Genomic DNA, 12,558 nt, shown 5'->3' with positions numbered 1-12,558 from the left:
AGGGTTCTTCCCCTTGATACAATTTTTTCAGAGACGAAGTCTCCTTCTGTCACCCAGGCTGGAGTGCAGTGGTGCGATCTTGGCTCACTGCAACCTCCACCTCCTGGATTCAAGTGATTCTCCTGCCTCAGCCTCCTGAGTAGCTGTGATTACAGGCACCTGCCACCAGGCCTGGCTAATTTTTTTGTGCTTCTAGTAGAGACGAGGTTTTGCCATGTTGGCCAGGCTGCTCTCAAACTCCTGACCTCCAGTGATCCATCCCTCTTGGCCTCTTAAAGTACTGGAATTACAGGCGTGAGCCACCTTGCCCAGCCTCCTTGATACATTCTTGTTTCTCACTTGCTTATTTAAAAAATACAGCCCATTATGTTTACCTGTGTCATTTGTCTTTATTTAACAAGCTTGTCCTATGCTTTGAATTGGAGATTTCCTAAGGAGACTATACAGTGGGCTCTAATCTAATCAAGTCCAACTTGAGATGCACTCTTATGTACTGCTAAGAACAGAACACCAAAAATGAGGAGTCTAGTAGAGCTGGAGTGCCCAGGGGCTGTTCTCTCTGTGAGGTCAGTGAGAAGTAAACCTGCCATGCAGAAAGGGACAGGAAGGAGCATGGATATCTTATCCTTGACACTGGATAGAGGGAAAAAACAAATATATCCCCTGAACATTTGAACTGTAAGCTCGGGTAGATTTGAGTCTTGATTTCATTGTGAGACACAAAATACTGATTGTTAGTTCCCAGGTGACAGGCAAAAGCCAACACACCCCCTGGAACTGGGCTTTCCAATTGTAAGATGCCATTAGTAGTAAGATGTCATTAGTTGCATCCCAATTTGTGGCCTGTTAAAATGCTTTTTAAAAAAAGTTATATCACAAAATTTAAAACATATGGTGACTGATTAGGAGAGTATGGCCTACAGATAGCAATCCCAATCATTGTATAGATGTTGTCTCCAATGGTAAAAGCCCCCTACTCCTGTTTTGTCATGGAAATATGTCTCTCTTAAATATGTAGAAGGGGTTAAATAAGAATATTCAGGTAAAGTACTTGTTTGATAATTTTACGATTAATGTTATGAATAATATTATCATTAATATAACTATTAGTACTCATTTTCTTAAATCATTTTTTCCAAGTTCTGAGGCTGTGTTTCAGAATTTTTTAAGATTGATAATTTATATTTTGCTCTATTTTAGAATTTCTCATTTCCAAATCACTGAGGAAAGTTATACCACATTATTTGTTTACTTATCAGTTTTAAATCTTATGCTGGTGTTTTTCAAGGCTGCAAATATGGAAAGCCTTTTTTTATTGGACCACATGTACATTTTACCCTAATTAGCATAATATGTCCTGGTAATTTTTTCATTACCAACACATTATTCCCTAGAGATGAGTGATTTACTTCTACATCAGAATTATACTTCTTTTTTGGTGACTGGCTACTTCTGTAAAGGAAAACGTTAGTGATGAAGTTGAGTTAATTTTTTTTAGAAGAGCTTCTAGAGGGCTAACTGGTGGATGATATTGTAATCATTGTGATTTTGGTTCAACTTGGATTGTTCTTGTTGGGATCATGCTACCCAGACCTCTGCTAGGATTCCAGATCCATGAGCATTGTCACTTAGTGAGAAATGCTGTATAACAATAGCTATTTGTTAGTTGGCTATAAAGAAGACCAGTAATTTAGGGGATAGTATGCAAACCAAGTTGGAAAAGTGCCAAAGATGAGAAGATGACATCCTGTCATCATCATCAGGATGAAGTATTTGGGTGGAGGAAATTTTAAAGGTCACTGAGACAAAACAACTATTAATATTTTTCTGTCCTCTGTGTCCCACCTGGTGGCTGTCTAGTCTGTGTTGCTTCTGTGACTTGGAAGCACTTTTCAAGAGCTGTGTATTTGAGCCAACCCTGTTACTGACATGATTTCTGAACTTATGCTGTAAATTATGCCAGAAGGTCTCATGATGGCTAGTCTGCATCTTCCTTTTGGAAAAAAAAACCAAAAGAATTCTGCCAGATATCATAAGAAATGAGATTACCACTGAGCAGTCCCTGTCCAACTTGTAGTGTAAGGAGGGATAAGACATGTAGAAGGACAAATGACACGAAAGGAATTAAAACAGTAGGCAGAAAGGATGGCCCCAGACAGTGCAGTGTGGTATAGACAGCAACACTGACTGCCACAGGAAGAGATCCGTGGGGTTGGGGTGGTCCTAGAAGGCTTCATGGATGAGCAGTTTTAGGTCTTGCCCTCAAAAGGATGAATGAGGTTCAGCAAGGTAAAGATGGAGGAGGCAGGTATATATTGTTTTTACTACAGCATAAAAGTTAGATAAAAGGTATAGGGGGAAAACAGATTCAGAAATGCTGTTGTTATCTTCTTCCTGTTAAGCGTACAACCTTTTTACCCTCTTTCCAGATGCAGCAGCCCCAGCAGCCCCAGCCTCAGCAGCCTCCCCAACCCCAGCAGTCCTCGCAGCCCCAGAGTCAGACCCTTGGTCTCCAAACAATGCAGTCCCAGCAGCCCTTGGTAAGACATGTAAGGTTTCTTCTTTAAAAGCAGGTTGCATTCTTCATGTTCATAAGATTGTTAAGAACTGACATAGCCTAAATATGCCCTAGCAACTTTTTCCTAGAACTTTACCAGGATTTTGTTGTCACTGTAGTTGGTATATTTGTTTTCATATAAAGATACAAGTTAATATTTGGGATTCAGTAGGTTATACCATTATTCTTCTTCAAAAATCTTTGGACTATTGCACAGACAAAAATTTTTACATCATCTTTTTTTCCTAAACAATGTTAAAATGATGATTTATTATGTATGTTTAAAAGATTATCTTACTGTGCTTTGATTTTTGCTATAATCTTAAAAACCATGGGTGTGCCTTCTGAAATATTATCTGTTATCTTCAATAAGAAATTGTTTTTCAGTCGGCACTTGCTGCAAGAATTTTCCTATAACTCACAGTCGTATAGTTCACTTCTCTAGCTTCATAGATCAAATTTGGAAATGTCATATGCAAAGCCATCAGAGTCTTCTAAATCTCAGTCATTTACAACAGTATTTACTTTTGCAGTGCCATATTCCTGTTTTATTAGTTACTTTTTCTAAATTGTGATCTGACTGTATTTGCTTAAATAAATGTATTTTTCAAAGAAGCATTTTACCACTACCATCTGTAATTATATCACTTGCCATATATTGGAAATAACTGTGAAAGTAAATACAAAGAGAATTTAGAAAGGAATCTCTGTTTAAGTGAGTGATGTGAATTGCGTCAATGAGCCCAACTATGATGAGCTGGCTTACCGCACATGTCTCACACTTGGGGAAATTCTAGTGTAGACTGCCTTCAGCACCCAATTTTTAAACTGGATGGTTTCACAACTTGTAGTAAAGGGGGAACAATATGGTGTAGTGATAGTACATTAGGAGGGATCAGAGTAGAGTTAGGTGGTTAAAGAACTATGTCCAGGCCAGGCGTGGTGGCTCATGCCTGTAATTCCGGCACTTTAGGAGTTTGAAGAGGGCAGATCACTTGATATCAGGAGTTCAAGACCAGCCTGACCAACATGGAGAAACCCGTCTCTACTAAAATGACAAAATTAGCTGGGCATGGTGGCGGGTGCCAGTAATTCCAGCTACTTGGGAGGCTGAGGCAGGAGAATTGCTTGAACCCAGGAGGCAGAGGCTGCAGTGAGCCGAGATCGTGCCATTGCACTCCAGCCTGGGCAACAAGAGCAAAACTCCATCTCAAAAAGAAAAAAGAACTGTGTCTAAATTGGATTGACCAGAACATGGTCAACTGGAATAGGGCATCCATAGTACATTTAACAAACCTCTGCCCTTTCTATGATGGAAGAGGTCTGGTATAATCATCCTGCCACCAAGTAGCTGGCTGATCACCCTGGGGAATGGTGCCATGTCAAGGGCTCAGTGTTGGTCTCTGCTGCAGGCGAATTGGGTACTCACTGCTGCCAGGTCAGCCTTTGTGAGTGAAGTCCATGTTGCTGAGCCCATGAATAACCTCCATCCCTGCCACCATGGCCACTTTGTTCATGGCCCCATTGGGTGATGACAGGGGTGGCTAGGGAAAGAGGCTGAGTGGTATCCATGGAATGGGTCATCCTATCCACTTGATTTTCAAATCCCTCTGCTGAGGTCACCTGTTGGTGAGCACTCACATGGGATACAAATATCTTCACAGTTTTTGACCACTCAGAGAGGTCCATCCACATACCTCTTCCCCATATTTCTTTGTTACCAATTTTCCAATCATGCTGCTTCTTGTGCTTTACTGTGTTTTGTATGTTTGTTTTTGGAGACAGAGTCTTGCTCTCTTGCCCAGGCTGGAGTGTAGTGGTGCAATCTCGGCTCACTGCAACCTTCACCTCCTGGGTTCAAGCAGTTCTTGTGCCTCAGCCTCTCAAGAAGCTGGGATTACAAGCACACACCACCACACTTGGCTAAGTTTTGTATTTTTAGTAGAGATGGGGTTTCACCATGTTGGCTAGGCTGGTTCCAAACTCCTGACCTCAAGTGATCCACCTGCCTGGGCCTCCCACAGTGCTGGGATTATAGATATGAGCCACCACGGCTGGCAAGAAAAATTTTATATTTCTTATTTATATTTTATATTATTTATATTCTGGTATTTTTCTTAATAGTTCCACTAAGGTGCATTATATGTATTATAAATATGTTTATATTTTATAAACATCTCCAGCAGATTCAATTCTTGGTACTAGCCAAAGCTCTCCATTCTTTGCTTGTTTCTTTGCTAGAGAAGAGGGCGGTAAGGTAGCTATTGAAGATAAGTAAACACCTGCCTCTTTTGGGGTTCTGATTCATGCCGTATCAAAAGCAGAAGTGGTAATGGTAACATCTCATGACTTGTCCTACTGCTATCTGGTGACATTCACAGTTGAAGTCAATAAATGCTTTCTTTTTAGGGTAGTGCAAAAGTTATTGCTGTCATGGTATGTGTGGTAGAGACCAGCACCCTGCCAGATGTTATAGAGCATGCCAGTGAAACATCACTTGCTGCCACTAGAGGACTTAGAATCTTAGGAAATGGCGCAATGGCAGCACTGCCTGTGGAAAGTAGCGTATGGTTCCTGAATTTTTGAAAGAAGTGCTAGAGGCATTATATTCATGTGCTAGAATGTCCTAACAAAGTACACAAACTAGATGTCTTCAGCAACAGAAGCTGTCTGTTTTGGAGGTCAGAAGCCCAATATTAAGGTGTCAGCAGGGTTGGTTCCCTCTGAGGGCTGTGAGAGAAAATCTGCTTCATGTCTCTCCTCCAGCTTCTGGGGGCTTGCTGAGACTCTTTGGCCCTCCTCGGCCCATAGAAATAGCACCATGAGCTTTGCCTTCACCTTCACAGGCATTCTGCCTGTGCATATACACATGTCCAAATTTCTACTTTTTATAAGGACACCAGTCATAATGGAGTAGATCCCACCTTAATTACCTAATTTCAACTTGATTGCCACTGTAAAGATCCTGTTTCTAAATAAGGTCACATTTTGAGGTACTGGGTGTTAGGACTCCAACATGTCTTTTTTAGGGGACATAATTCAACCTAAATAATAACAGGTCAGAGGTGAGAGAAGTTTGGGAAGCCTAGACAGAGGAGGCCGAATGTGGCAGACATTAAAGGCAGTAGGATTTGATTATTTGCTTTTTGACTACTTTGTTCATCTCTTTGCTTGCTGATGGTGTCAGCTGAGATGTGTGGGCTGATGATCATCTGTTGGTTTGGGCTGTAAGAAATGATTTTAAAAACTTGTAGAAGTTAATAACTTGTAAAAGGTGACTTAGGACATAAATTGGTGCTTCTTTAAAATGTATCAACAGAAAACAGAGTTTTTCCATGAAAAGAGCAAGACAGACTGAAAAGCCTATGCTTACAAATTAAATCTGGTCCCGGCTTAATATCGATGCCTGTGTTGTCATTTGCCTCCTTAAGTTGCTTGTCTTTCGGGAAGGAAAAACATCTGGAAATAAAGACATGGGTGCCCTTGCGAGGAAAATATATTTGGCATGTCTAGTTTTGGCCTAAATTACTTTTCTTGACTAGAAAAATATTTTTAATGCTTATGTGTTGTTATGATTATATTAAACTCTTAACTAAATACATTGACAGACCACGGTCTTTTCTTTAAAGCTACTTCCAGCGTTAAGAAAATAATGTTGACACCTCCTTACTGCATCATTTCATCTTAAACTCAGGTTGTCACAGTTTGGTGACTTAAAAAATATGCTAACAGAAAGATTTAAAAAGTTGGCTTTTTATATCAATGGAGCCTTGTGTCAATTTCATATTATGTTGAATATTTACCTTTTAAAAATATGCATAATGGTAGCAGTTGTTACTTAAACAATTATATTAAATTTTAGTCAGTAATCACTATGAAATTGTCCTCCAGTCTTCCTCGAGAAATTAATTTGTTCCTTTCAGAGAAATTGAGAAATTTTTTTAGACTGCCTCTGGAATTGGGAAGTAGCATGTACAGATAATACTACTACTCTCCTTTTGAAGTGGGAGAAATTAGGTCCAGAGAACATTGAAGAATTGCCTTCCTTTGCATGAATTTGGAATTTTTTTTTTTCTTTTGGAAGGAAGAGGAGAAGTAATATTTATAGAAGGAAGTTGGGGCAGAAATATCAGGAGATTTCTGGTAACTGGATAGCCAATATATTTGATATAGTACTTTTTTCTCACTAAACTGTGTATAGATTTAAAAAGATGACTCTATGCAAGTTACTAGTTACCTTGAAAATAAACACAACAAATTCTGAAACACATCAGCTGCTAGGCCTGTGTGAGAGTGTGGACTGAGAGTGTGCCACCCTGTGCGAGTGGTGATGTGGCTGAGTGCAGGTGCAGGTTTTTCCCAGATGCTCAGTGGAGGCCCCTGTCCATTGTTGTTCCTTCCACTGCTGCTTGTTCAGATGGAGGCCCGTGCTTCATTCATTGGAGGAATCTGTCTGTGGACTCTGTCAGTTGGTAGTGCAGTTTTAAAATAAATGTTGCTTTGCTGCTTTGTTCTTTTGCTAACAAATGGAATGATCACAGCAAAAACCTCATAACTGTCATGAGGGCAGGGATGTAGTTTACTCACTCTTGTGCCCTTGGAACCCAGAAAATTGCCTGGGTTTTGATAAATATTTGCTGAATGACTCATTTGTTGGATGTCAAAGCAATGAAAAAAACCTTTGTTAAAATCACACATTATCCATCAGAAAGGGAAAACATCAAGAGGCAAGGTGTCCAAATGTCTGAGCATCATTAAGTCCGTCACCGAATCAGTCCTGCAGCTGATTTTGTCAGTGTATGGTTCTGCTGACAGGGCAAGCTCAGGTTTTGAGACAAAAAATATTTAAATGATGTTTATTTAAATAGAAATTACCAATTAGTAGCACATTTTGCCTATGCTGTGATTGAGTAGAAGAAGTAAATTGAATAAAATAGGAATTTAGAGATCAGTCAGAATACATTTCTAAGGCTGGGTGTGGTGGCTCACACCTGTAATCCCAGCACTTTGGGAGGCTGAGGCAGGTGGATCACAAGGTCAAGAGATTGAGACCATCCTGGCCAACATGGTGAAACCCCATCTCTACTAAAAATACAAAAATTAGTCAGATGTGGTGGTGTGTGCCCATAGTCTCAGCTACTTGGGAGACTAAGGCAGGAGAATCGCTTGAACCCAGGAGGCAGAGGTTACAGTGAGCTGAGATTGCACCACTGCATTCCAGCTTGGTGACAGAGCAAGATTCTGTCTCAAAAAAAAAAAAAATACATTTTTAAAATTTTAATTTATTTTAGAGATAGAGTCTTGCTCTCTCAGCCAGGCTGGGGTGCAGTGGTGTGATCATGGCTCACTGCAGTCTCAAACTCTTGGGCTCAAGTGATCCTTCCACCTCAGCCTCCCAAGTAGCTGGGAACTATAGTAAATATGTTATTTTTGTTTTAAGTTCAGGAAAGAATGCTATTTCCTGGAGAGTGGTTATGCCATGTTGATTAGTTATACCTAACTGACATTATTAAGCTGAGTATTTGGTCTTGCGGTTACAGCAGGAGCATGGCACAGCTTCTGCCCCTGAGAATTAAAAATCCAGAGTCCTAGAGAGAGAAGCAATTATCATGTTAAACCATGTTTGATAATAGAGGCATTTACACAGTACTAAGGGTACAAAAGCAGTGATTCATTCTTTAAGTGTGTGAGGGAATGGATGATAACTTAGCTGATCTTTGAAGGATGAGTAGATTTATAGGAAGGGTAGAGTGAAAAGAAGTGGGGAGGAAGTGTATTCCAGGAGAAGGCGTGAACATCTGCAAAGGCACAGAGGGGAGAGATCATCTTCTGTGTGGATAAAGGCAAAAAAAATCTTTCCCACTTCATTTGTCACATTTGAATAGGGAAGGCAAAACATAGATTATGGTTTTGGGGACCTCTAGTAAACCTCACTGAACCTATTTATTGACCTGTTTGGGTAAATTAAAAATTCAATTCCCATCCCAGTGACGATTCCAAAATCTCATCAAGCACCTGAACCGCCTGGAGGAGCCATTTTAAAATTCAGATTTCTAGCACATTAGCTAAAGAAATACTAATTCAGGAAGTCTAGAGAGGAGTCCCAAGAGGATAATACTTTAAATTTCCCCCAGTGATTTTACGCTAACTCAGCACAAAATCATACAGGTTTCAGTACTTCACAGGAGGAGTTCAGTTGCTTGAACTGAAATGCTCAGAAGTGAGTCTTCTGTAGGGTGTTGGAGGCAGCCCTTGATCCCTGGTGGCAGGTGCTCCAGAGCCCAGAGAAATTGTATGTGGGGCCTGTTGCCTGTGCATGTACAGGTGAAAGCAAGTTAAAATTAGTATCCAGAGGTCTTGAGAGGAAGCAGATGTGGTAAAACACTGTAACTGAGAAGATTGTATATATATACCATGCCTTTCTGGTCAGTTTAAGGAATTTGGCCAAATTTCTTGGCCTCAGAAATTCTTCATGTTCAAAAATTTTTGCAGACCCAAAGATCTTTAGTTTATCTATCAATATTTACCATGTTAGAAATCAAAACAAATATTTGTTAATATTACTAAATATTATGTTTAGTACTTTAAGATAAACTCATGTTACTGAAGTAACATGCTTTTATGAAAAATCGCCATATTTTTTCAAAATAAAGTTACATGAGAATGACATGGTTTTACTTTTTATTTGAGACAGGGTCTCACTTTGTTACCCAGGCTGGAATGCAGTGGTACCATCATGGCTCACTGCAGCCTTGACCTCCTGGGCTCAAGTGATCCTCCCACATCAGCCTCCCAAGTAGCTGGAACTACAGGCATGCACCACCATGCCTGGCTAATTTTCATAATTTTTTGTAGAGTCAGGGATTTGCCGTGTTGCCCAGGCTGGTCTCAAACTCCCAGGCTCAAGCTAGCTATCTGTTCACTTCAGAGTGCTGGGATTACAGGCATGACTCACTGTGCCTAGCCTGTTTATATTTTTGAAAATTTCTTTAATGTCTGGTTTAATAGAAAACATTTGATTTATTGTAATATTGTATGTAGGCTCTGGAAAGCTGTACTATACATGCATGAGAAAATAAGAGTGAAAAAAGCAAATAATGTCTTAGTATTATTTTGAAAACAATTTTGACCTTGCAGGTAACTTGATAGAGTCTTGGGGACCTCTCCCAGGAATCCCTGGATCACAATTTGAGGCCCTCTGACTATGTACTACCTCTTAGGCCACCCTCAGTTCACCTCCCACTCCCCAACACACACATGCCACGCACACATGTGTACAGGAGCTTCCTAGGGTATACCTAGTTACTGCCTAGGCTCTGCAAAATATAGTATCTGAGGCAACCACAGTGTTTTATTCTGTAAATATTCTATATGAAGCAGGCTTTAGATGAACATAAAGAAGGCAGCCATGTGTTTGTTGAATGAATAAATGTTGACTCATCATGCACCATGTACCCCAATATGCTGTTCAGTCAGCTTAGACATCTTTATAGCCAGCCTTTTAGAATCTAATTTGTTCCAAATAAGTTAATATTTGGAAGCTGATATTTTCAATCATGGTTAGGCTTGAGGGGAATGGGTAGTTGGTCAAATGGTCCAAAGTTTCATTTAGACAGGAAGAATAAATTTTGGTGATTTATTTTTTGGCAAGGTAACTGTAGTTAATATATATTCCAGACTTGCTAAAAGTAGATTTTAAATGTGTTCACCATAGTGAAATGATAAGTCTGTAAGATGATAGATGTGGTAGATATAGGACATTTTCTAGGGGCAGTAGTGTTAACTAGTCAGAAGTGAACAGCAAAATTTGACATGTACTCTCATTGGTGGCAAAAGCTGACCTGAATAGACATGAGGCTCTTTTCATTTTTCCTACCTGATACAACTATTCCAGCTGGGGATGATGGCACACTCACGGACTGCCTCTAATCCCAGTGGGACAAGAAGGGGAGAGAGATGTGGAGTGTACCTGACCCCATAATCAAGCATATTACAGTAATGTATTATGCTTGATTATGAGTGCTGTCGTACTTTTTGCTTGGTCTATGTGTTAGGAATGTTTCTTAGTAAACTGCATATGTTTAGATTCCAAAGCACATATCTGTCTTAAGGACTTTGGATAAGAGATTGAGGACAGTTACAGCTGCGTCAGGATTAAATATGCTAATATGCACATAGAATATCTGGAACAGTACCTGGCACATAGTACAATATAAGGTTTTGTTAAATAAATAGGATAATTTCCCCAAGTAAGCATAGAAACTATTGAATAGAAAAGAATACTTACTTTACTGACATTTTCACATAAATGAAAGATTGATTTTTATTTTTTCCTCTTGAGTTAGGCCATGGGAAAAAGTGGCAAGCTGCTGTTTCTCTAATTTGTATTGGGGAAAATAGTAATGTTGGTGAAGGAAATAGTTCATTAGTTTTGTGGATCCGTCTTGTTATTAGGAAAGTTGTGGGCAGAGTCCCAAATGAGCCCAACTCCTAGGGCGCCACTCTGCCTCACCAGATACTTTTCTCCAATTCGTGCAAGGCACAGCCTGTAGTACTTGAACAAATCTTCCAATCAGGGAGCTTTCATTTTGCCAATGAAAATACTTTATATTAATAGTATGATACTCATGAGCTACCTGGTGAAGGGTGAGATAACAAGGATCTTTGAACTGCTGAGCTACCATCTGGAGTGTGGAGTTTTTCACTGGGGCTCTTGAAATAAATGGCAACTAATAACCTGGAGCGTGGGTTCTTGAATGGCTGGAGTACTTTAGGTATTCAGATATTCACCAGATGTACAAGAGAGTAGGTGAAAATTAATATACACATACTGGTCATGGCCCTTTTTTCGCGAAGTATTGAGAAGTACTTTACAGTCTGTCTGGCCCTGCGAGTTAGTCTCTGTTCTTGTCTGTGATTGGCACCATGGAATGATTTCTATCCTTTCTCCTGTCGCCATTACAGTTTCCCAGGCAAGGCTTGCAGCAGACCCAGCAGCAGCAGCAGACGGCTGCCTTGGTACGGCAGCTCCAGAAGCAGCTTTCCAGTAAGTAGACCTGTGTGTCACGGAACAGATGGCTCCTGGGAAATTAAAAATAAGCCAGCCAGTGAAACATAAGTGGTGGATCTCCCAAAATGGTACTGTCTGCCTCAGTACAACTTTCATGGTATTTGGTTTAGCCCAAGTATTTTCATTCTGCCTTGGTTTGGTTTTGGCTTGAATGTTTCCTTTCCTGGGAAAACTCCAGTTATTCTCAAACTCAGTGAAGCTCTTTTCTTTTTGCCTCCACCAGAACCTAGAAAGGTTTCTTTTCATTGGGAGGACTCCTATGGAATCAAAGGGTTTTTTGTTGTTGTTGTTGTTGTTGTTGTTTTTTAAGCTGGAGGGTTCAGGGAGCATAAGCTAATGCCCTTAATTATACAGATGAATCAAGTTAGCTGGCCTTCCAAAGATCTTCAGATATAGGGAGGCCAGCACTAAACTGTCAGACTGTGACAATTCTTTCCCCTGCACCATCCCACCCTTCTGATAGTGACTCATAAAGCAAAACCTGTAACATCATAGACAGCATGGCAGGGCAGTGTTTTCTCCCTAGTAATCTTGCCTGTAGTGCTGGTGTGTTGTTTTTGTTTTGATGTGCTGCCTTTCTAGAGAACATACTAATAGCCCATTTCATCATACCTCATCTCAGTGCCAGCAGCATGCTCCCATGAATTGAATCACCCCTGTGCTAGGGTCATAGGACAGGAAATCCTTTTAGGAACGGGAGCAAGCCCTCTGTGATGCAAAGAATATTGGCCTGGAAGTCCGGAGATGTAAATGTTGGTGCTAACTTGGTCACCATTCTCTGGATCATGTAGTTTTTCCATCCATGCAGTGAGTGAGACTAGCAATTTCCTCTGGGTCTCGGGTTACATACCTGTGAGGTACAGAGTGAAGGCCGGTTTGTGGGGAAGGCAGTAGTGCAGATCTCATAGCCTGCTGATGCTGTAAGGAAATG

At 40.3% G+C, this 12,558-nt stretch overlaps 1 protein-coding gene across 6 annotated transcripts in view; it reads left to right on the top strand.

Annotated features, from left to right (window-relative positions):
• The window catches only part of MED12L (mediator complex subunit 12L), a 363,897-nt gene that overhangs the window by 346,089 nt on the left and 5,250 nt on the right, over positions 1–12,558 (top strand). For all 6 annotated transcript variants that reach the window (XM_032263096.1, XM_032263069.1, XM_032263086.1 and 3 more), the window contains 2 exons: positions 2,430–2,540; positions 11,522–11,603. In XM_032263096.1, coding sequence (XP_032118987.1) covers positions 2,430–2,540; positions 11,522–11,603 — 193 coding nt within the window. The remainder of the gene's footprint in view (positions 1–2,429; positions 2,541–11,521; positions 11,604–12,558) is intronic.

Source organism: Sapajus apella, unplaced genomic scaffold (assembly GCF_009761245.1).
Source record: "Sapajus apella isolate SASKATOON/1434 unplaced genomic scaffold, GSC_monkey_1.0 scaffold4, whole genome shotgun sequence".
NCBI classification, from domain to species: Eukaryota; Metazoa; Chordata; class Mammalia; order Primates; family Cebidae; genus Sapajus; species Sapajus apella.
The sequence above is the reverse complement of the archived record's forward strand: the minus strand, read 5'-3'. Positions and strand labels throughout refer to the sequence as shown.